The following is a 26355-nucleotide window of genomic DNA, read 5'->3' as shown; positions in this document are numbered from 1 at the left end:
CCGTGGGAGTCAGGGAGGCTGCTGTCTTTGTCCATTATCTTAAATACCGCAGGATGCCGTATCTTTTGATGACGATTTCAGCGGAACATTTACACAGGCAGGTCACGTAGAGAATCCTTGGTAATCGTGCGGCGTGCTTGTCACGGGGTCATTATACAGTGGCTGAAATCAAAGGACTTCAACTGAATGTTGATCGCCAAGTCTTCAAGAAGAAATGGCTTTGGCAACGGAACCTGTGGCGGTCTTTATGGAGAATCGAAGCCAGCATACCGACGGGTGTCAACTCAGGCAAAGAAACTGCTTCTGACGTTAAATAAATTTCACTGCCTTTAATAAGCATTCCTTCAAATGATACTCTATCTTCTAACTAAAGACGTTTCAAAGTGAAAATCCAATGCGCGGACGTCACAGAATTAGATTCGTAAATATTGGCGAAGTCAGAATGTTTGTCTGTATAGCGGGGTGAACGATATGAAGTGTGGACGAAGGAACGGGCGTATTTGTATCGATCTGTGAGTTTTGATGGCACGCCGCCGCGCAATGATACAGGCGGTAAGGAGTTCTGTTGGGGGTCGAGTGTAGGGCGAGTTCCCTGCGGAGGGAGATGTTTGTAAGGATGGGGGAGGGAACGCTAGTTTTCATCTCTCTCTTGTGGACTATTGCAGCGGGTAAGTTCCATCATTATGATTCCAGTATTCCCAACTGGCAAACAAGGCTTCAGTTTACAGTGTTTCTTATCGTACATTCATGGCGCAGATTGACTTACTTTAAACTATTGGAACTACCAATATGTGTATTGATCGACAATTGTATATTTTTAAGTTATTTTGGAAGCCTTATCGACGTTCATGGATTGTCTGGGTTCAGTAATAGGTGATTTTATGATAATTTTAGCAGAACCGGCTCTAACGACATAATAGTGCTATATTATTGTTGTAAAACAAACACTCATTGAACAACGTATCCCCACGACACAGACTGTGGTCATGCGTTCTTAGTGATGTTTACATGGTAATGTCGTGTGTATATCAATTACATTGCTATCACATCATCTATTCTGAGATAACCATTTCTAATAATCCGTCGTTTCAAAAAGATGTTTTATTGGATTTTATGAAAAGAAAAATCTTAACGACCTTGTTTGAAGAACAGAACTCGTATCCAGAAGCATCTAGAAACAGGCGAGTCAATGTTATCTCCTTTCAAAACAGAAGTGATATTTTGTGTAATCCCGTTTATTAATGGAGGTTTGATGTTGTAATCAAGAACACTGTCGTAAAGGGGGCGATTGTTAGCATTCAGTCTCGTTATCTTGGCTGAAGGAGATTATTTATTGTTTCTGGGAGTCTTGAAATATGCCTCGTGAAATCATTTCCCCGACCACGTGCCATTACGACCATATGTGAAGAAGAACACAGAGGGCTGTGTCAATTTAGACGAACACCACACAACGGGATGAAAGAAAACGAAGGGCAAGACGGAAGGGGTCCTCTTGCAACCAGTTTAAAAAGATGCGTTTCCCTGTCCATCACGTGTGCAAGACCTTTGGTCCAATTACATTAGGCTTTGGCTGAACAGGGGACAAACAGGGGAAACAGCCACTAGGTATTGATTAAATGGTTTTGATCAGTCCTGCTTGTCATGGGAAGATTTATTTTTAGATCAATTTATTTTCATTTGTTGGGTATTGATATTTCTTAATTTGAAATGTGAAAATGAAAATCTACTTCCTTCAACAGTTAATCCTGGTACGTCACCAAACATGGGTAAATTCAAGTGTAAATTATAATTTTAAGAAGCAACGTTTTCATTTGTTTGCTAAATCGTTTTTGAATGAATTTTCCTTTTCTTTGAAGTTTTCTATGAAGAAATGTGGTTTGTTGAAAAACGTGCATTTAATGTACTATCTGCTCAAAGGAGCGTGTAATTTGTAAAAGGACTAAATGGGATACCAATGCATATGACAACATGTCATAATTGTTTATGCTGGTCGTATAATACATTTTTATTATTCATGATCAGACACCATGAACCATGGATTGCCATGTTGTCAATGGCAACGTTTTCGCGTACCCATATTCCATACCAGTGTACCGAAACATCGGATAAACATGAAATCAATTCTAATCCCATGGCGTCGTAATCTACATCAGTGTTGATGGTGACAGCAGTAAAAGGATATCATCTTGTTACTTGTGCAAATCGAGAGTTTCTTGTGTATAAAAGACATATCCTGTATTCGTGAATCAGGTTTGTCCCACGACGGCTGCGACGATGGCTGGGTGGCCTTGCACCACCACTGCTACTACTTCGGGGTTCTGGAGGGGGATGTGACACCTGCCATCAGCGCATGCAGTGCGAAAGACGCTCACCTGGCCAGTCTGTGGGGAGGGGAGGAGAGGGACTTTGTAGTGGACAAACTGTGGAAGGTGAGTGCGGAGAGACACAGTGTTAGCGAGTGCTTATGTCAGCCTCCAAGAAAACCACTGTCCCGCGTGCAGCACACAGCTGGTGACGTTAAGTTTAAACACTGGATCTTCTAATTAATTACACAAAATTGCAAATGTAAAGATAAAACATCTTATCCGCTAATACGTGCATTAAACTACATATGTCAAGCTATAGTCTTTTACAGTATCTCTTAGCACTAATCACTAAATGTCTTCAGCTAAAAGATGTCAAAAGCAAACGGCCTATGGGTAGTACTGTACCAGGAAAACTTGACATATCAAAATACGAAGGAATGACAAGAAGATTATGCCGTTTGGTCGAGCCACGTGTATCTTACACTGTGTCCTATCTGAATCTGTATTCACACAAATGAAAACATATTTCTATAAATTCATGACTGTTTAAACAACTAAAAGCGGTGTCACTATTGATAATGCCCCAGCTGTAGTTATATTTTTCGAACGCCTGTAAACAAACATTGGAATAAAATGTATTGAAAAGTGAACTCCAATGAGTGCGACCAGCACGTCTATCTGGAAATGATATTGGTCTTACAGACTGTTGTTTCGCCGTTGGGGTATTCCTCGTCGGTAATCAATAGAAACAGCGCTGTGCCAAACCTCGTTTAAAGTCAGACTCATTCCTTTAACGTCACATATATGATGTCCTCCACCAGAGCATGTATCTGCTCGTATATCAGTCTTCCCTTCCGACGTGAGGGATCGGGTTTGTATGCTGAGTGGCAGAAGACAAATCATTTCTAATAATATCCTGGAAGTCAGGATTATAAAGGCATTTAATGGACTGTTTAACTAGTGTATTGATCTGAGCCCCGAGGACACATGGGAGAATACATTCAGTGAAGTAACAAATCACTGGAAGTATTCCCTACTCCATCATGAGCTGTAGTAACTTGTAACACACATTGTTTTGTCCATTAAAGGTCTCTGATTAAACTTGTCAATTAAAACGGGAAAACGTTCAAGGATATTCCTATTCCCCTCGTTTAAATAAAGGAATATGTCCCAACAAAATAGACGCTACAAAGTCATAGAAACATACGCTCTGGTTGCAGTGGGAATTTGCAAGAAAGACGTTAAACTCTGGTAGCATTGTAAATTTACAAGAAAGACACTAAACTCTGGTAGCATTTGCAAGAAAGACGCTGAACTCTGGTAGAATTGTAAATTTACAAGAAAGACTCTAAACTCTGGTAGCATTGTAAATTTACAAGAAAGACGCTAAACTCTGGTAGCATTTGCAAGAAAGACGCTAAACTCTGGTAGCATTGTAAATTTACAAGAAAGGCTCTAAACTCTGGTAGCATTGTAAATTTACAAGAAAGACGCTTAACTCTGGTAGCATTGTAAATTTACAAGAAAGACGCTAAACTCTGGTAGCATTGTAAATTTACAAGAAAGACGCTAAACTCTGGTAGCATTGTAAATTTACACACAAGACACGGATCAAGCAGTGCTTGATCGCGTCCTGCTCTACATTTAACACTCGTTTTGAGAGAAGGTTAAGGCCGCTTATGTAGCCCTAAAAAGAGTCTGGGGCTCCTCAGAGATGTGTTTTCCTCTGGGGATGACCCCAGTAGCAAGTCTTTTGGTTAGGTTGTTAATATGAACCATCAGCGCAAGGGAATAACCAGTCTTGATTTTCCGCCGAAGCTGGTTCCATTTAGTTTAATTGGCAAAACAGCTGTGAACATTATGTGTCAAGTATATCCTCAGACCTTGGTCTATAAGGCGATATTTCAAGATAAGGTCGGAAATGCCATTTGAACACAGATAACACCTGCAAATGCATGGAGATGTAGATGGTCATTTCTCATCCTCATCCCATGAAGGAAATGTCCCATCGGTACAGCAGCGGACCCAGTGAACTACTCCGAAAATGTCTCCTCTGCAAAGAAAATTAAATCCAGAGATTTGAGTAGGTTGGGCCATTTGACATCAAGCTTGTCTTAGACCTCCTGTCGAATATGCAGATTGTGTTTAATCGAATCGAATACCATTTTACCTTTGATCAAACTAGTTTCTAACAATCGTTGTTGTAATCATCATCAAAGGAACTGGTTTTATGTACTCACTACGTGTGAGATGTACCCGGGGCTGGGTACTGCTTGGCATGAAGTCATCCATTGTCCTTGGTCCTTGTGTAGACATGCACTACATGGACGGTTTATACAGAGATCACAGTATGAAGTCATCCATTGTCCTTGGTCCTTGTGTAGACATGCACTACATGGACTGTTTATACAGGGATCACAGTATGAAGCTGACGCGCTCAACTCAACTGTGTCTCTGTCTTCCATGTCTTTCTCCACATCAGCTGGTTTAGGTTTAAATTAGCCTGCAGTGTGAAATGATGACCAGTTTCAAAGACAATTTCAATATCGAAAAGTTGTTAAGGACAGGTTTTGAAAAACTGTGAGTATTCAAGAATACTTAGGATATTTTGTGATTGAAGCGTAAGTTGGTGAAGGAAAGAACTAATAACATGACATTCTACTTGTATTTATGTCGTATTTCAAATGCAGAGACAATCTATTAATAAACTCGGTTTAAAGTCCCCCCCCCCCCCAAGGCCGGTACTATGCCTGCTGCAGATGAGTGTTTACCCAGCCACGGCTTAGAGCTTGATGCCCACGTCACGATAGCCGGACATCGGGTGATTTGATTGAGAAAAGGGATTTCCTCTTTAGACGTGATGTTCTCAAATTGTTCCCGTGTTAGACATATTGACTGCACGTATTGACTGGGGCTACGGGGCTAGCACTCTTTGCCGACTCTGAAGTAGCGTGTAGGTTGTAGGCTATTCATCACATACGTACGTCTGGACATGCCATGTACGTACTCCGTTAGTTAGCTGGAACATGTACCGGTGACCGGAGCAAGTCTCGCAATAGGAGCTAATGGATAAACTTTTAGTTGACGCAGTGGTCATTTTTGTGTTGACCATAAAACGTGGAATGGTTTGTGAAGACATGTTGTTCATGCAGTTGATTTTTAGACAAATGTTGAATATAACATGTAGATAGTTTGCCTCTATGCCTTTATTCTTTTTGTATAACAAACTCATGACGTACATCATGTAAAAGTAGGGCGGTCGGGTAGCCTAATGGTTAAAGCGTTCTCTCGTCACACCGAAGACCCGGGTTAGAATCCCGACATGGGTATAATGTGTGAAGCCCATTTCTGGTGTCCCCCGCCGTGATATTGCTGGAATAAAGCTAAAAGCGGCGTAAAATCATACTCACTCACTCATATAAAAGTAGGAACATAATCAATAATCAATTAGTTGACGCAGTGGCCAAGTTTGTGTTAACCATAAAAAGTGGAATGGTTTGTGGAGACATGTTGTCCAGATGATTTCTAGACAAATGTTACATACAACATGTAAATAATTAGTCTACATGTCTTTGTTCAGTTTGTATTTCAAACTCATAACGTACATCGTATACAAGTAGGACATCGTCAAAACGACAACATGCCTCTTTAATGCACGTGCATTACACAAACACATACTACATAAAGAAGACTAACAGGGTCGGATGGTCAGGCTCACTGACTTGGTTGATGCATGTCATCGTATCCTAATTGCGATGCTCACTGGATTGTCTGGTCCAGACTCGATTATTTACAGACCGCGGTCATATAGCTTGAATATTGCTGAGTGCGGCGTTAAACAACAAACAAACTACATAAAGTAAGCGAATACCTCGCCGGTATGATGACATGTACACACTAGTGGTATATGCATCCTGTGTCTTAAACAATAATTGTCACTGCTTCTCTGTCAAAACCGAATGAAGATTGAGTTAAGTCCGTCATGTTTCATTCAGATACAGCCACCATTAAGATTCTCTGTAAGTTATTTAGTGCCCCCTGCAAGAGCGATTAGTTGGCCAATTACCCTACTTGCGGGCAGGAGTCCCCCTAAACAGACGGGAGGGACCAATGAAGGATGATTTGTTTCTGAGTCTCAGTCACTTTGGGGAAGCGTTCTCTGCCGTGTACATCGATGTATCGATCTGGCTGACCCACACCGTGGTCAGTGAACTTTAGGATGGGGCAGTGCTCAACTGACTTGAGATATGACAGTACATTGACTGGAACGTGACCAAGTTAATCATGTATTTATATGTATGTATGGTTTTATGTATTGATAACCTTCTCATGTTTATATCTTTGTTATTGGTTGAACGATATAGCTGGGATATCACTTCTTTCACTCACTAACTCACTCACTCACTCACTCACTCACTCACTCAAATGTACCGTGTGTGTAGTATAAAGTCATCCATTCCCGTCCCCCGTCAATATTCCGATGTATTATTAAAGTATTATTTATTGTCCGAGGTATATTGAGATTAATGAAGTTCCACGGTATATTCATTTTCAGAATTCTCTATCAAATCGTTATGTTCCGACGATTTATCGTTCATGCTTCAATACAGAAATCAATACAGACGAATGTTCAATATCAACTCGGTAATTCCGTGTGCAGTCTGCACAGTGGGGCTGGTCTGTCGTCGCCGTGTAATATACATATAACACCCTTGACGCTGCCGGTAGCTGCGATAGGTCCAACCCCGTTCAATCCCCGCTCCAACAGGGAGCCTTGGTCGAGGAAATGACGTCAGGTTTTCTACGGCAATAAACTATACCAGCCCGTCGTTAGGAAAACATTACACTGAGTTATTTCAGTAAATGCTCTCATCAGAAAGGAAAATAGGTTCTGATTTCCGTCACATTAAAGTTGACGATATACTTAGCTTAATGTGCATAGCGCCGACCGGCACGTTAATGTGCCGGTACCCTTAATCTATTTTCTTATATTCTACGGTGACTTGTTATGTATAATAGCATTTAGAGCACAAACAAGAGGGTGGCCAGTGTGAAATACCGTTACCAGAGTCGAGCAATACTTTGTATCGATTAGAATTGTGCTTAATTATTCTATTCAAGTGATTTTTATTGTTATTTTTTTTTTAAATGCTTTGAATAGAAAGGGAGAAATACTCTGCATGCATTTGTTCATTTGCCTCGAGAATTTAAACGAAATTATTTTTACGTAACTATGTTCAATAACATCATTTGGCATATTTTCAGAGACGTAATCGACATTATATCTATTGAATATTAAAAAGAATATCTTCATTAAATGATGTATGACTTCATTGAAGTATCTGTGTAACTTATGCTTATTTGTTTCATCATTTGGTTTTGCGTGAATATGATAACTTTAGTAAAGTGGTGCCATGGTTTCAGCCTGAGGCCCCCCGGGACGGATTTGTGTGGCACGGCCTCTACGGCACGGCAGACAACGACTGGGCGTGGCGAGACGGCTCCAAATATGAACCAGGCCACATTGCTACAGCAGTGTCAGGTACAGCGCTATCACATGCTTTGGTGTTGCCATGGAGAAAAGAACAGTATTATATCTGAGGAATATATAGATTCGTAAGGGTCCGACTTTTTAATATCCTTGGGGAGTGGGGCTCGGATGTTGCTATCTGTCACGAGAGATATCTCTGCATGCATCTTCCGTACAACATCCTATTGTCATACTGCACCACCAGTACAACATCCTATTGTCATACTGCACCATCAGTACAACATCCTATTGTCATACTGCACCACCAGTACAACATCCTATTGTCATACTGCACCATCAGTACAACATCTTATTGTCATACTGCACCACCAGTACAACATCCTATTGTCGTACTGCACCACCAGTACAACATCCTATTGTCATACTGCAACACCAGTACAACATCCTATTGTCATACTGCACCACCAGTACAACATCCTATTGTCGTACTGCACCACCAGTACAACGTCCTATTGTCATACTGCACCATCAGTACAACATCCTATTGTCATACTGCACCATCAGTACAACATCCTATTGTCATACTGCACCATCAGTACAACATCCTATTGTCAAAATGCACCATCAGTACAACATCCTATTGTCATACTGCACCACCAGTACAACATACTATTGTCATACTGCAACACCAGTACAACATCCTATTGTCATACTGCACCACCAGTACAACATCCTATTGTCGTACTGCACCACCAGTACAACGTCCTATTGTCATACTGCACCATCAGTACGACATCCTTTTGTCATACTGCACCATCAGTACAACATCCTTTTGTCATACTGCACCATCAGTACAACATCCTTTTGTCATACTGCACCACCAGTACAACATCCTATTGTCATACTGCACCACCAGTACAACATCCTATTGTCATACTGCACCACCAGTACAACATCCTATTGTCATACTGCAACACCAGTACAACATCCTATTGTCATACTGCACCACCAGTACAACATCCTATTGTCGTACTGAACCACCAGTACAACGTCCTATTGTCATACTGCACCATCAGTACGACATCCTTTTGTCATACTGCACCATCAGTACAACATCCTTTTGTCATACTGCACCATCAGTACAACATCCTTTTGTCATACTGCACCACCAGTACAACATCCTATTGTCATACTGCAACACCAGTACAACATCCTATTGTCATACTGCACCACCAGTACAACATCCTATTGTCGTACTGCACCACCAGTACAACGTCCTATTGTCATACTGCACCATCAGTACGACATCCTTTTGTCATACTGCACCATCAGTACAACATCCTTTTGTCATACTGCACCATCAGTACAACATCCTTTTGTCATACTGCACCACCAGTACAACATCCTATTGTCATACTGCACCACCAGTACAACATCCTATTGTCATACTGCACCACCAGTACAACATCCTATTGTCATACTGCCACATCAATACAACATCCTATTGTCATACTGCACCATCAGTACAACATCCTATTGTCATACTGCACCACCAGTACAACATCCTATTGTCATACTGCACCACCAGTACAACATCCTATTGTCGTATTGCACCATCAGTACAACATCCTATTGTCATACTGCACCACCAGTGCAACATCCTATTGTCATACTGCACCACCAGTACAACATCCTATTGTCATACTGCACCACCAGTACAACATCCTATTGTCATACTGCACCACCAGTACAACATCCTATTGTCATACTGCCACATCAGTACAACATCCTATTGTCATACTGCACCACCAGTACAACATCCTATTGTCACACGGCACCACCAGCATAATATCATATTGTGATACTGCACCATCAGTACAACATCCTATTGTCACACGGCACCACCAGTACAACATCCTATTGTCATACTGCCACATCAGTACAACATCCTATTGTCATACTGCCACATCAGTACAACATCCTATTGTCATACTGCACCACCAGTACAACATCCTATTGTCATTCTGAACCACCAGTACAACATCCTATTGTCATACTGCACCATCAGTACAACATCCTATTGTCATACTGCACCGCCAGTACGACATCCTATTGTCATACTGCACCATCAGTACGACATCCTATTGTCATACTGCACCATCAGTACAACATCCTATTGTCATACTGCACCATCAGTACAACATCCTATTGTCATACTACCACATCAGTACAACATCCTATTGTCATACTGCACCATCAGTACAACATCCTATTGTCATACTGCCACATCAGTACAACATCCTATTGTCATACTGCACCATCAGTACAACATCCTATTGTCATACTGCCACATCAGTACAACATCCTATTGTGATACTGCACCACCAGTACAACATCCTATTGTCATACTGCACCATCAGTACAACATCTTATTGTCATACTGCACCACCAGTATAACATCCTATTGTCATACTGCACCATCAGTACAACACCCTATTGTCATACAGCACCACCATTGTCGTACTACACCACCACTACAACATCCTATTGTGATACTGCCACATCAGTACAACATCCTATTGTCATACTGCACCACCAGTACAACATCCTATTGTCATACTGCAACACCAGTACAACATCCTATTGTCGTACTGCACCACCAGTACAACATCCTATTGTCGTACTGAACCACCAGTACAACGTCCTATTGTCATACTGCACCATCAGTACGACATCCTTTTGTCATACTGCACCATCAGTACAACATCCTATTGTCATACTGCACCATCAGTACAACATCCTTTTGTCATACTGCACCACCAGTACAACATCCTATTGTCATACTGCAACACCAGTACAACATCCTATTGTCATACTGCACCACCAGTACAACATCCTATTGTCGTACTGCACCACCAGTACAACGTCCTATTGTCATACTGCACCATCAGTACGACATCCTTTTGTCATACTGCACCATCAGTACAACATCCTTTTGTCATACTGCACCATCAGTACAACATCCTTTTGTCATACTGCACCACCAGTACAACATCCTATTGTCATACTGCAACACCAGTACAACATCCTATTGTCATACTGCACCACCAGTACAACATCCTATTGTCGTACTGCACCATCAGTACAACATCCTATTGTCATACTGCACCACCAGTACAACATCCTATTGTCATACTGCACCACCAGTACAACATCCTATTGTCATACTGCCACATCAATACAACATCCTATTGTCATACTGCACCATCAGTACAACATCCTATTGTCATACTGCACCACCAGTACAACATCCTATTGTCATACTGCACCACCAGTACAACATCCTATTGTCGTATTGCACCATCAGTACAACATCCTATTGTCATACTGCACCACCAGTGCAACATCCTATTGTCATACTGCACCACCAGTACAACATCCTATTGTCATACTGCACCACCAGTACAACATCCTATTGTCATACTGCACCACCAGTACAACATCCTATTGTCATACTGCCACATCAGTACAACATCCTATTGTCATACTGCACCACCAGTACAACATCCTATTGTCACACGGCACCACCAGCATAATATCATATTGTGATACTGCACCATCAGTACAACATCCTATTGTCACACGGCACCACCAGTACAACATCCTATTGTCATACTGCCACATCAGTACAACATCCTATTGTCATACTGCCACATCAGTACAACATCCTATTGTCATACTGCACCACCAGTACAACATCCTATTGTCATTCTGAACCACCAGTACAACATCCTATTGTCATACTGCACCATCAGTACAACATCCTATTGTCATACTGCACCGCCAGTACAACATCCTATTGTCATACTGCACCATCAGTACGACATCCTATTGTCATACTGCACCATCAGTACAACATCCTATTGTCATACTGCACCATCAGTACAACATCCTATTGTCATACTGCCACATCAGTACAACATCCTATTGTCATACTGCACCACCAGTACAACATCCTATTGTCATTCTGAACCACCAGTACAACATCCTATTGTCATACTGCACCATCAGTACAACATCCTATTGTCATACTGCACCGCCAGTACAACATCCTATTGTCATACTGCACCATCAGTACGACATCCTATTGTCATACTGCACCATCAGTACAACATCCTATTGTCATACTGCACCATCAGTACAACATCCTATTGTCATACTACCACATCAGTACAACATCCTATTGTCATACTGCACCATCAGTACAACATCCTATTGTCATACTGCCACATCAGTACAACATCCTATTGTCATACTGCACCATCAGTACAACATCCTATTGTCATACTGCCACATCAGTACAACATCCTATTGTCATACTGCCACATCAGTACAACATCCTATTGTGATACTGCACCACCAGTACAACATCCTATTGTCATACTGCACCATCAGTACAACATCTTATTGTCATACTGCACCACCAGTATAACATCCTATTGTCATACTGCACCATCAGTACAACACCCTATTGTCATACAGCACCACCATTGTCGTACTACACCACCACTACAACATCCTATTGTGATACTGCCACATCAGTACAACATCCTATTGTCATACTGCACCATCAGTACAACGTCCTTCAACCCCCTACTGTATACTACTTAAGTAATGTTTGAACACCCTCAATACGAGTTCTAGTCCTAGATTAGCTGCTAATAAACTTTCTACAATGTACAATTCTTCTGCCCTTTTCTTCCACTGTGACGACTACATACACATGGCCCACACTACTACGCCATGCCACGACACCCATGCTTGTGGAGCAAGCTACCGGACTCGGGGGGCCACAGTGAGACCAGGACGGCCTCGTCGTCTAAGGCCTCATTTCACTGCGCAGATCGAGTGGAGTCCATTAGGTGTACCTAAAGCTATGAACGTGGGTTTGAATCCCAGATTCACCCTCATGTTTCTTGGAGGAACAGCACCCAGGTGTGTCACTTCAGGCGTTACCCAAATCAAGCTGACATGCCATTTGATACATGAAATACTGTCCCACTAAACTCACTCACTCACTTACCAATGTCTACTGGGTATGCTTCAAAGGCGAATATGCAAGGGTATGGTTCTCGCACGAGCAAACGCGACGAACTGGAAGGACATCAACTCCACCCATTTTAAACTAATCCAGTGCCAACTTTGCACAGACAGGGATTATTATGATTGTGAAGTTTGTATTTTGTTTCCATTTTGACGTAATAAAATGGCAAATATCTTCTATAGTGGATGTAAACCTGAATAATGATGATCATCACCGATGTGGTAGTCGTCCATGCAGGCGGCTCCGATTGCCCGCGAGCATGAGAGCGTGATTACATTAGTTTCCGGGGATGGAGACGAATCGATCCAGTGGTAAGGGCAGGGAGGGGCCAGTCCCTGTTTGACCCCTGCCAGGAGGACGCACTGACGGATGCTCTTCTGGACTCTGCTCAACGTTATGAATATCTGCAGCTATCCGACATGTCACACTGGGGCCATCATGGGGATGTCTCTATATTTGTAATTGTCCGAGTCTTGCCAATAAAGTTATGTATATGTATTTAATTCCTGGGCAAACGTTTCGACTCCCAGTCAGGAAATCAATAACTCGTTTTGATTCTGTAGACGCTGTATGTTGTGCATATCGCACAAGTCGTACCCTAGCTGATGTAAACTGGTGTTTTTCTAGGGTGTTAAAAAGTAAGCTTGTAAATAAAACAGTTCATTTTACAAGAACAACAACAACGTAATGCAGAACAGGTGACAATTATTTATCTATAATGACAATGTAAGAAAATTATGTCAAGAAAAAGGAAACAGTGAAGTGAATGGACGACTAGATTCCTATGTCGCTGTTAGCAACACTGTCCATGTGAGGAACTGAACCCGGATTCTTCAACGTCAGGGGAAAGGGCTTTACCCACTGGGCCAGTAATAGTATGACAAACACACATTTACATTCATAACAAATTGGAGTGTTTCGCTTGTTAAAGGATTTTCACACAATGTCAACAAATCTTATAGCTGTTCCGTTTTTATCGAAGTGGCATAATCAGCTTGAAGAGTTATCATAAGCATATGAACGTGACGTTACTGCAGCAATTACGATGTTGGCTATACCACCGAATGTAGGAGGTCGGTGCTGTTCCCGATTCGACCCCCTCCGTGGTCTAGTGGTAGCGTTCGCCCGGAGAGCGAAAGGTCCGAGGTTCGATCCCCGGCCACGTCATACCAAAAGATGTGAAAAGATGGTACTTGTTGTTACCCTGCCTGGCGCTTGGCATTAAGGACCTAAAACAAGGACTGGTCGGCTCGGAGTCAGTATACTGTGTCTGAGTGGGGTATTCATGTCAAACTGCGGCATGGTATCTCATTGAGCTTGCACTATGAAGCGGCAGCAGTCCGGACTAGTACAAACACACACACACACACACACACACACACACACACACACACACACACACACACACACACACACACACACACACATCGCTATATACGTGCAATGATCTTGGACGCGACATTTCATCCCATTTCACCTCACCTCACCTCACCTCACCTCACCTCACCTCACCTCACCTGTTCCCGATTCAGTCACAACAGCCGCGATGCCAGTGGAAACCCCAACACTGCAGCGATACTGTCAGACCTGCTTTTCCACTCGTCTGACCTCTATCCACCAGGTCATTGCGGATAGCGTTTCACTGGATTCACTTGCTCGAAAATACATACCTTATTTCTATTTCCCATGAAAGAAGGTTCGAAATTCAAATTGTAGGTTCTGTATACGGAGCGATCCGTTGTATCACTGTGTACAGCGTTGTTACAGCAGTTCGCTACATTGTGGCTTTCTATTGACAGGGAGTTCCGGGAACAAGACCCACAAGTGCGGCGCGTTAAAAGGGATAGGCAACTACGCCTTTCTCGACTGCACCATGGATGCCCAGGCCTATGTCTGTAAGAAAGGTACGTCATCCCAAAATGTTGTCTTTTCAGAACTGACCTCTTTGTTTGCAAACAAACTTTAGAATACGAGGGCTGGCTGAAAAGTTCTAAGCCTAAGTGTGATATCTCAATCGGATTAAAACAAACTTTTGCCACCAACAAGTACAATCATTTAATGAATCATAGACATAAAAACTGCAGCTGTAGTGTTATTATTGTCTTTGTACCAGACCATCTTGTGAACCTACCCATTGAAATCACCAGAAATGGACAAAACTGGCAATAGGGCAGTCATCAAGTACCTGCAACTGATACTCCAACACAGATACATGCTGACATGGTCTCCACTTTAGGGGATGATGCCCCTTCCTTTTCCACTGTAAAGAAGTGGGCTGCGGAATTCAAGCGTGGCAGAGAGAGCCCTGACGATGACCCGCGTCCAGGAAGGCCTTCAACAGCAACCATTCCGGAAAACATTACACGGGTCCATGACATGGAGATGGCTGATCGACGATTGACCACTCGACATATTGCCAGTGTTGTGGGCATCTTTCATGAGAGGGTTGAGCACATTATCACCAACGAGTTGGGAATGACAAAAGTTTCTGCAAGATGTGTGCCAAAGCTCTTGACAGCGGATCAGAAATGTGTCAGATTCCTGACGTCCCGTGACAATTTATGCCGTTTTAAAGCAGATCCCGATAATTTTTGGGCCCGATTTTTAACCATGGATGAGATCTGGAGTTTAAACAATTGAAGCATCCGGAATCACAAGCCCCCCCAAAAAGCCAAGTCGGTTCCTTCTGCTGGAAAGGTGATGGCTTCTGTCTTTTGGGATTCCAAGGATATTCTGCTGATTGACTATCTTGAAATGGAAGATATTATGCTGACCTACTGAGACAGTTGCGTGAAGCTATCAAAGCTAAGCGACGGGGAATGCTTACTAAAGGAGTCCTGTTCTACCAAGACAATGCTCCTGTTCACAAATCGGTGGTTGCCATGTCAGCGATCCATGATTGTGGCTTCGAACTCATTGACCATCCCCCTTATTCACCCTTTTCAGCCAGCCCTCGTACAATGTCTTTAGCAACCCAAACGGGATCGAGTAGTCAGTCTCGCTGACTTGGTTGATGCATGTCATCCTATGCCGTTTGCGTAGATCGATGCACATGATGTCAATCACTGGAATGTCTGATCCAGACTCGATTATTTACAGACTGCCGTCATATAGCTTGAATATTGCTGAGTGCGGCGTTAAACAAACAAACAACACTAGAACTGTGCAGATAGCCCAAGAATCGTGATCAGGAGGAATTTATTCGAACCAACATTCTGCAGATCCTGGCAGCTAAGAGACGCAACTCTGACACTCTCTTTGTGGTGCCTTTGATAGCCATCCATTCACTTACATACAGTGTAATCTCCCAATCTCCCTTTTCACGATATGTCGATAATGGTTTTTAGAACATGAATTGATTATTAGAAAAGTGTATTTTTATTCCACAGCTCTATCGATGGTATACTCAACCAGTTCCATCGCTAACCATTCTGCCGTCAGCGACCACTTTCAACTGTTCGAGAGACTTGTACCACCAGTGTTATCTGCCCTTCCCTCGGCGAGTCTTCAGATCGCTCAGATAGATGTCGCCTCGGAAACAGGATGTGCTTACTACTGCTTCACGCTCGAGACGTGTTCAGCCTTCCAGTACACGTGTGTGACATCGTCGGCGTGCAAGACGTACACGTGTAAACTACTGCATGGTATGTAGTGGACGAAGCCAGTCATTGAAACCATGGAATAGGGATATGGATTCCATATTTAACATTTGTAATTGTTAGACATGAACTTCTCTACAATAGAATGAAATATACCGTGAAGAGTGATCAGAAATTGGCGCGGTTTTGAAAACGATATGCAAATGCGTCGTTAATCCCTTTTTGAAATAGTCTGGCAAAATTCACTTTGCCGATGAGACAAATTCAGATATCCACACAGTAGATTGATACCAGCGTACATATTTTAAATAAAATTAAAATACATGCTTTTCGTTTCCATAGCAGTTTATTGCTGGTGGTGTTGCTCTTTTTAGTCTTTTTTTCGATTTTTCTGGGTCTTTCTTAAATACAAGCCGTCAGATGTTTCACGTTAGATATATTCTGGACTTTTGGTTTCTCGAGATTGTATTTGAGATCAGGTGGCATTTGTGTATCTGAACACTTATCTCTCTGCCAATTAGTGATTACAGCAAACAATAATTGTAACTGTCGTGAATCTAGAAACAGTTAACGTATTTTATTCAAATTTGATTTTAACATAACTCACAGATTGTCTCACACAACGCTCCAGGACGATTATGCATCACTTCATGTATATTGTCAATATTCCGTCCATACGATCCATGTACATTCATTTGAAATAAACGAAATTTAACTGGCACCTGTTGTGATTGAATGTTTTATACAACCTCCCACACATCCCCCAAATGATGTAGAAAGCAGACATCAGGAGGCCCCTATCTAAATTTGCAGCTACTGCAGTAGTTGAAATATCTGAAACATTATGTTGATGTGGAGAATGGATCTCCATGAAACCATTAGTATTGCACAACCCCACTGGCTAGTGTTGATTTTAAATCCATGTAAAATGCGAGTTATTCAGGATAAAACATGGTTACTGTCGGTATTTGAAGTCTCAATTACTGGGTCGATCCACCAAACGAAGGAACGTCGTGTCCTACTGCAACACTTTACCGAAAGAACGTCGTGTCCTACTGCAACACTTTACCGAAAGAACGTCGTGTCCTACTGCAACACTTTACCGAAAGAACGTCGTGTCCTACTGCAACACTTTACCGAAGAACGTCGTGTCCTACTGCAACACTTTACCGAAAGAACGTCGTGTCCTACTGCAACACTTTACCATAAGAATGTCATGTACTACTGCAACAATTCATGACATAGAAAGAACGTCATGTCCTACTGCAACAATCCATTTCTATGGACAGGGTTAAACAAAGGCTGGCTATCCTTGATGATTTATCCTGGTTTGGTCAACAGTGAAATGACAAAAACAAATTTTAATGGAAACAACCTACGAACATGTAGAACATTCAAGGAAAAACAGCCTGAAGTTTATCCATTAATGTCTATGTCTCGTTTCAAAGAACGTAACTCGCGAAATTTCGATGTAGAAGTTTACCTCTATCTGTATGTATTTTTGGTATGTCACTACACTACAAGCTACAACACCTGTGTCCACGTTTAACTCTAGTACGAGGACTGGTCAAAAAGTTCTAAGCCGAACAAACAAAACCATCTATTGTGAAAGTGTTTTTAATTTCATTTTTGAACACAATCTCCCTGCTTTTCAATACACTTCTCATATCGATAGTGAAGCTTTTCAATTCTAGTAAGGAAGGGGTTTTCTGAAGCCACCCTGAAACAAACATTCACGGCAGCTTTGAGGTCATTGTTGTCGTCTTAGCGCTTCCCACGAAGGTGTTCTTTCAGTTTAGGAAACAGGTGGAAATCACTTGGTGCCTGGTCTGGCGAGTAGTGAGTGTGGGGAAGCTATTCGAACCCACATCGCCTCTGCAAGTCGAGAGATATGAGAAGAGGCATTGTCACGAAGGAGTACAACTCCAGCAGTCAGCATTCCTCGCCGCTTTTCTTTTATAGAATCCCTCAGGCGATGAAGGAAATCAGCATAGTAGGCACCGGTAATCGTCTTTTGACTTTCAAAGTAATCAACAAGGATCACACCCTTTACATCCCAGAATACAGTGGCCATGACTTTCTTCACTGATCTTTAAGACTTGGTTGCCAGAGAAGTGGATAGGTGTCATTCCATGGATTGACGTTTTGACTCTAGATCATAGTGGAAAACCCATGTTTCATCACCCGTTACTTATCTCTTTTTTAATTTAATGAAATACCCCTCAATTAGCTCTAAATGTTCTCTGGCAATGTCAGTTCTTTTTCCTCAAGATCAGAATTTAGAAACGTTGGCACCTAACGAGCAGATATCTTAGGGCACTTATCCCCATACACTTGTAACATGCAGTCATGAATTTCTAGGGGAGTACTTTTCTCTACCCTAATGGTTGAAGCGTTCGCTCGTCACGCCGAAGACTCGGGTTCGAATCCCGACAGAGGTATAATGTGTGAAGCCCATTTCTGGCGTACCCCCGCCTTGATATTGCTGGAATATTGCTAAAAGCGGCGTAAAACCTTACTTACTCACTCACTAAAGTAAAAAACCTTATGACAGCTCGGTACTCGTTCTTTTCCATTTTTGTATCCATTTGGATCCCTTTCACGTTCAACAGGCTGTCACTAATATACAAACTGACTCTACAGACCATATGCAGTTCCAGTGAACTTCTCAAACAACACACTGCATTGACTAGTTCATATGTTATGGCCCATATTAGAAAGATAGTCAGGCTTAGAACTTTTTGACCAGCCCCTGTATGGTGTCTGGACGTTAGCCATTAACAGTCACACCGCTACAAGAACATCTGTGTCTATGTCCCAACCATGTGGAAGATGAAGATGGGAGTTCTTCCATTGGCAGCGGTGACAGTGTTAGGCAGCATGACTCCTGAGAGTCTACAGGGCTTTACCTGCCCTACACCGAAGGACATGTGACACATGTGGTGTTTCCTTAGGTAACTTACTTTGTTTGAGATATGCCTCTGTTCACCCAGCAGTGAACGGATATCCGGTATGATGAGATGGCAGTGTGACTGTTAACGCCCCTAGTGCCTTGATGTGAGCTTTGGGTGTATATTTCCCAAGGAGCTGAGAATGACAATCGAGTGCATAGATCCACTGACCAGGGTAATAATAAGTTAGCCCCGTGAACATTCAATGAGGGAATTTGGCACATTATAATCCGCTTGATTTGTAATGATGTGAGAATATATTTAAGAAAAATTAAAGAAATGTTTGGTGGAAGGTCAATGCCTCTTCTTCCATGCAAAAGCAGAACCTCTCATACTATTGTTGATTTAGCCAAGCATATGTCAAGTATCCTTAGACGTCTGTTGTAGTTTGACTGTCTTGAAATGTATGGTTGATAATGTCACGGAGCTGTGCTCCAAGGGTCAGGGGTGTCATTAAACAAGAATAACAAGTAATGAAAACGTGGTAATAGGTTCACAAGTTTATTTATAGCAACTAATTGTATCACTAGGTGGCAAAATAGAAGATCAAAAACCCAATCCAATCTGACAGTGATCACTGTTTTAATAAATCAGAGCAAATACACAAGCGGCTTACCTGAAAAACTGTATTACAGTAATAACTGGAGAGTAGCTAAAACAACAGGCAAGATACAGGCAATATGCAGGCAAGATACATAGGCAGTCCATTAAGTCGGCTGCGACCAATCAACACCTGAGTTAATTAACTCAACACTCAAATGAGTGAATAACGTAGGCTAGGTTAAATAGTGAAATAAACACAGAGGGCCTATCCATAAACTAAGTCACTTGGACAATAAATTAGACGAGAACGTCTGAATATCAATTTAGTCTAGCTGACTAAAGACGCAGCCACTTTGACCAAGCAAGGAATTATATAATAACAATTCCCTAAAACCTAGACTATCACGGGAAGATTAGTTATCCTCGGATTACTAGAAAAACGGAGTATGAAAAACCCTAGCTGATTAGTTCAGCTCAATACAACCAGAATTAGTCAGTACAAGATTAAAAGTGCCCTGTAATCACATAATAACGAAACCTGAGTTTCAAATCACCACCCAGTCGCGAGTCGACCTATAAACGAGCTAACAAGGCCTGGAGAGTGAAGACACAAGATCCTGACAAAGGTTTTATACTTGTGCGCGGACCTCGGCGAGAACAATCTCTCCTGGCAAGCCGGAGAATCCACTAGTCTGGGACGCTCAGCCAAAAGGTGTTTCCTGACGTGGAAAAACACGAATGGCAAACTAACTACAATATCTATATGGAAGATAAAAGTAACAAAGTGAAGCGCTGAACATTAGCTATCCAACCGTATCATTAAAGATTTACAACAAGCTGTGTACGATTATTGAGGAGACAAAAACGATCATAAATACATTGGAAATATCTGAAACTACATGTATCTTTTCCTAATGTTTGAAAATAGCCACAAGAATATTTTCAACACATGAATAAGGCAGCTAACATATATTAGATAACATACATCAAGTCAATACATGGTAAGAGTGTGCCATTAGAGAACAAAATATAAGGGTCGTTAATTCTCTAACAAAGAATGCAATGACACTGTCCAATGACGACAGCCGGACTTTGCCGAAGGGTGTCTGAAATTGGACAATTAAAGCCAGGGAGTGGTGGGTCAGTAGAACGTGACAATACTAGTTTTATGACACAATGATAATAAACTGAACATATTTTATCTTCAGATTTTCTTATTCTCTTTCGTGTTTCACTTCTGGTATTTCATTTGCGTGGCTTCGCTATCGATGTCCTTTGTCATGATTAGACCAGGCACATCCGGGTGTCTGACACTCGCCATTTATTATATCAGTTGAAAACAACCTTGAGCTTTTCTGAAGTTTTTCTTCTTTTATGGCAATTAAAACGAAATATATCTTTAACACCCACATTCAAATTATCCATCTCATGGGTCAAGTCGTTTATATATAAGGAGACCACAGTTGGAGACATGATATGGCCTTGCTTCGGTATTAACATTAACAACGAGTGTCAGGTGATCAATTATTATAACAGTACTTGTAGTGTTCTGATACAGTGAGCAAACATTTCCCCGCTATTTCAGCATTCTGCAACGTCAACATTTCTATCCACGTTTTCGCAGGCTTTTTCAAGTCAGTAAAGCTGGTAAAACGTAAAGTTTGTGAAACCAGTTTTCTTTTTAAAATCGTGTACAAAGAATATAAAAACGTAGAAACAACTTCTTCCTTTCCTGAATCCGTTTTTGGGTATCAGAGATCATATTGCTTGAATCCAGCCACTTTGACATTCATTGATTCAAATTGTCAAAAACTATTCACATGGAACAGATATAAGGGATATCCAACGATAAGATAAGGGTTGCCGTAGGTCTGTCTCACGTTTAGGAATATGATCAATACCAGGTTGTGTTCAACTCCTTGGAGTGTACCTTCGGCAAAACAAAAATTAAAAATCCTGAACAGAATGCCTATACAGCAATCTCATTAAAATCAGATCTTAGTTCTCGCTACCGCTGAACAAAGATCTGAGAACACTCCATTACGGATCACGTCAGACCGACCTTGCGCGAACTTTGACCGACCAATGACTGACAAGAAATCGACATTAGCCAATCAGAAGGCAGTTTTCTCGTGCTTTATGGCACTTATTTCAAACTGGCGACTTCGCTTCGAAACATATTTTGATAAATTCTTGATTAAAAATTTGAAACCTGAACAAAAGAACATTCTGGAATTTAGCGGTAGCGAGAACTAAGATCTGATTTGAATGAGATTGACCAATACAGCTATCATTTTCAATTCTTCTGCTATTAAATTGTGAATACCTCCGGCGTTTCTAATTTAGCTTTCTGTACGGCTCTTGAGACATCATCACACAAGATAGAGCTATAAAGTGTGGTATCTTCATTGGGCTGCTGCAACGCGTGACTGTTACTCCACTGTTCCAGCTCGGGCATCACCTGGGCTTGGTGGGCATCTATCTGAAGCAGACTGAACATCGTTCACAACTGTACCCTCACCAAAGACCACTTCTTCTGGAACATAGACATTCCTGTTGTTTGATACTTATTTAATTTCCAGAAATGCGTGTTGGCTTCCATTTAACTTCTCGAGTTGATTATTCTGTTCCCCCACCTTTCTCTTGTATGTTGTGTTCATTCTCTCGAAGGTCTATCTCTGTACACAATACAGTTGTTTCAGTCTGGATCTTGTGTCAGTCCCATCATTACACTTACACCAAGTTCTTCTCACTTACAGGTTCTATCACTGCCTTTGGAGCTCTACCTTCCAATATGGTTTGCTGAATATCCTTGTGGTGAACAACCAGGAACTCTTTCGTCCATTAGTCTGTACACAATATCAACATATCCAGAATAGGCTTTAGCAACGTTCTGAGAGTCAGATAAACACTGCTGAATCGTACTAATAGTAATTTCAACCATTACACTTGAGAGGTTCAGCTGACAACTTTTTACCGCTTCCATCGATCAGAATAGCTTCTGGCTTGGTAACTTGTGTCACATGGCCGAACATAGATAAGTCTAGCGTATGGGACAATAAGGAGTTGGGATCGAAATGGCGACATTCGCACCATATTTGGCGATAAGGGATGACATTGTTACAACTTTTAGGTTTATGTACAGAGACAGTTGTTTGTGAGATACTAAAACATAATCAACTACTGAGGCCTCAGTTGGGCTAATATATCCAAAATCATTCGAGTTAAAACGATCATTAAACATACACAAATGTATATCAACTAGAAAATGTATAAAATGTTCTCTATGGATATTTAGGATAGTATCCACGTTAGTACGATCACGAGCGGTGTGGACATCTTGCACATAATCTGCCAGGGTGGCGTTGTACAAAGTGATCTTAGCGATAAGGTGATCGTAACTCCCACACCATAGACTGACGACAGTCGCTAAAGTCGTTTTGTCACCGGCCCTTGCATGAAAGTAAAACACCCATTTTATAAAACACCCATACCATCTGGGGATCCGTTTGGTGCTACATAGGCGGAATTGGGTTTTTTCTGTATCAGTTTATTTCAGCCCCGTTCTGAAATATGCCCATGTATCACATTTGTTTGTGGTAGATCGCTTCGATCCTCTCGACGTAGGCAGTCTCAGGTTGCTGCCACCATCTTGATCCTTGATTATTAATGACAAACCTAAAAACATAATCGGGGCGAACCAGGATTCGAACCCACAATCATAGATTTCTGGCGTGCCCAAGGGACGCAACTCTGCACAGCGAATCGCGGCGCCTTAGACGACTGGGCCACCCGTGCCCCCTACCTTCATTAACTAATGAGTGACTTAAACCTTTATGGTTCATTAGATCCTCGTTATGTCATTTGAGAATAACAACGTCAAAATGGGTTTACAAAGCCGTCATTAAACTATCATGAGCTGATGTACAATTTTCATTAACGTGTCATTAAAATTTAGTATTCTTTTAAATTCGTTTCTATGAATCCGTTTTAACAAACAAGCACTTTCTCCTCTCTGTCATCTGCCAAGTGCCATGAGTAGTAGTAGCAGTTCTCTCGACTCGAAAGTTGGAGCAGTGATAATTGTCAAATGCATCACTTCTCACATTCGTTTGTTTATATACTTTACCTGTTTTTGAGGTTCCAATGCAAACCACAGTTTGTTGTTGACCGCTCAATTTTATCAGTTTGCACATATTTTGGGGCATGTTTAGTTCAGTTGCTTGTTAATGGTACTCCCAAACCTCAAGGGTTGTTGATGAAGTTTTAAAGTACTTGGACGTCTTTGATACAGGTTTGATACAACCATAGGTAATGGCACATTAGTTAATGGAGGTTAACACGTAACTGAACATTGAAGTTTGAAAAAACAGGGGTCATGGTAATTAGAGTAAATTTCACTAAATACTCCTGGGTCGCTTTGTAACTGCCTGGAAGCAATTCTTCCTGACATCTTAATGAATCCCCAAGAAGTTATTCCATAGTTTGACTCCACTGACCCCAAAAAGAAATTGTTCCAGATGGAGGTAGGGACAGTCAGTTTATAAACGATATAAAAGAGTAAGAATAAGTAGAATTATTACAGTGGAGATAATCAGTAACTTATCACAGTTCACAATATCTCACATGCATTTGGGGGCACGGGTGGCCCAGTCGTCTAAGCAATTCGATGTACAGAGTGGCGTCCCTTGGGCACGTCAGAAACCTATGATTGTGGGTTTCACCGAAGTGGTAAACGTCTCAGACCTGCATCACTTCGGGATTTTCTCCCACATTAAGCTGACACGCTGTGACATAACTGGAATACCGTTAAAAGCGGCGTTGACACCAACTTACTTACTCACTCATGCAATGAATACATTTCCACCATACTTTGAAGTAGCGTTGTTGTGGGACCCTTATTTCTTGTTTTACTGTCTGAAAGCATTTTTTTTTCTACACGAGGTTTTACTAAATATGACACGTTGCTTGTGAACATGATTGGCAGTGCTACCCCATTGCATGACTTTTACAGGGAGTTTACCATCTTACACAGTGGCTCTTACTTTAATGGATCGTGGGTCATCCTTGGTGACTTGGTTGACAACGTGGCGTCGTGCGCCGCTGACGTCGATCATTGCTCATGAGAACGTTATAGAACTTTCCAAAACGGACATAACATCACTTGACATAAAAAGATACATATGGTGATAAATACGATCATTGATTTTTCAGCTTGTGTGTTATCGATCACATATATTCTCATGACAGGAACTTCCTCCACACGAACAAAAGAATCTGGTGTGTACATTTTCATTGTGTACTCTTCCTTCCTCTTCCTCTTCTTTTTCTTCATCTTAGTCCCGTGTTTTCTTTTCTGACTTTGTGCCTGTCCCTTGTTATGTTCAGCTGTGAATTTGATAGGTTCGAGAACTTCTATCATTTGACAATATTCAGTATTAAAACCTTTCTTCAAATGATTGTTATGCTCAGCTAACACATCATTCACCAGTTTCTCTATATTTTGTATTTCTTCTGTGTAGTCCAGATGTACTTGATGCTCCCCAGTGATGAAATCTTCTTCCACGTGTTCCAGTGAAGCACAAAGACCTGATATCTCCCTCAAAGCAGGAACCACAGTTTCCTCTAACAGCCTTCCGTTGTCTTTCAGTAATTTCTGTCCTTGCAGCAAATCAAGCGTCGATGTTTGTAGTGCTTCGTTGATACTTGCCATCTCTCTGGTAACATCAACATCGGTCCACATGTTAAACACGTGCTGGATTGCATCCATTCTCCTCCTGTGCTCCTGCTTCACCTCATCACATGCGTCTTTGTATGTCTGATGGCGAATATTTAACCTGATGAACTTTAAACGTTGTTGGGTTAGATTTCGAATGTGCAGTTTTTCTTTGATTGCTCTTTCAAATGTTTCAAGTTGTTTTGACAGCTCGGATTTGATTCGAACCAGTTCAGTCTCGGTGTACCCGACGTTACCACATTGTCTGTGGTGATTCCAGGCACATGTAACACATCCTAGTATCTGACAGTCATGGCACACAACCATGATTTTCATATGATGATCAGCACACAAGGTCTCACCCGAAGGCTCGAGCTTCTCCAGGATGTACTCAAGCAGGTGATCAGTCTCAAGGTTAATTATCCATTCCTCGCTGGATTTTCCTATCCCCAGGTCCGCTGTCCGTTTACACATTGGACAGGGAAAGCTATATTGAGGACCAGTAGAGGCTGATCTTTCCATTTCGCGTCGAATACACTCTTTACAAAACCTATGAGAGCAGGGCAACAATTTAGGCTGTGCAAGTTTGTCAAAGCAGATTGGGCACTGAAGAAGCTCCTCCAGGTCGACTCTCAAGGAAACCAT

General features: G+C 41.7%; 2 protein-coding genes across 2 annotated transcripts; one reads left to right on the top strand and one right to left on the bottom strand.

Annotated features, from left to right (window-relative positions):
• Positions 1-587: 587 nt before the first annotated feature.
• LOC139478595 (uncharacterized) lies at positions 588-17214 on the top strand. Its single transcript, XM_071261141.1, has 5 exons — positions 588-668; positions 2251-2429; positions 7731-7848; positions 14701-14805; positions 16291-17214. The coding sequence occupies exons 1-5, from the start codon at positions 605-607 to the stop codon at positions 16551-16553; spliced, it is 729 nt and encodes a 242-aa protein (XP_071117242.1). The 5' UTR covers positions 588-604; the 3' UTR covers positions 16554-17214.
• A 7911-nt stretch (positions 17215-25125) lies between these two features.
• LOC139479648 (E3 ubiquitin-protein ligase TRIM39-like) lies at positions 25126-26355 on the bottom strand. The gene has a single exon (XM_071262489.1). It carries the CDS (start codon positions 26353-26355, stop codon positions 25126-25128), a length of 1230 nt encoding a protein of 409 aa, XP_071118590.1.

Source organism: Haliotis cracherodii, unplaced genomic scaffold (assembly GCF_022045235.1).
Source record: "Haliotis cracherodii isolate W230 unplaced genomic scaffold, xgHalCrac1.p SCAF_4, whole genome shotgun sequence".
In the NCBI taxonomy this organism is placed as follows: Eukaryota; Metazoa; Mollusca; class Gastropoda; order Lepetellida; family Haliotidae; genus Haliotis; species Haliotis cracherodii.
Note: the sequence above shows the minus strand (reverse complement) of the source record. Positions and strands in the feature narration are given on the sequence as shown.

What these genes read in the sequence shown, in the direction of transcription:
- LOC139478595 (XM_071261141.1), top strand. Translation starts at nt 605, where the DNA reads ATGTTTGTAAGGATGGGGGAGGGAACGCTAGTTTTCATCTCTCTCTTG. An exon ending in CTTGTGGACTATTGCAGCGG is followed by an intron (nt 669 to 2,250) that starts GTAAGTTCCATC and finishes TTCGTGAATCAG; the next exon opens with GTTTGTCCCACGACGGCTGC. An exon ending in GGCCTATGTCTGTAAGAAAG is followed by an intron (nt 14,806 to 16,290) that starts GTACGTCATCCC and finishes TTTATTCCACAG; the next exon opens with CTCTATCGATGGTATACTCA.
- LOC139479648 (XM_071262489.1), bottom strand. Translation starts at nt 26,355, where the DNA reads ATGGTTTCCTTGAGAGTCGACCTGGAGGAGCTTCTTCAGTGCCCAATC.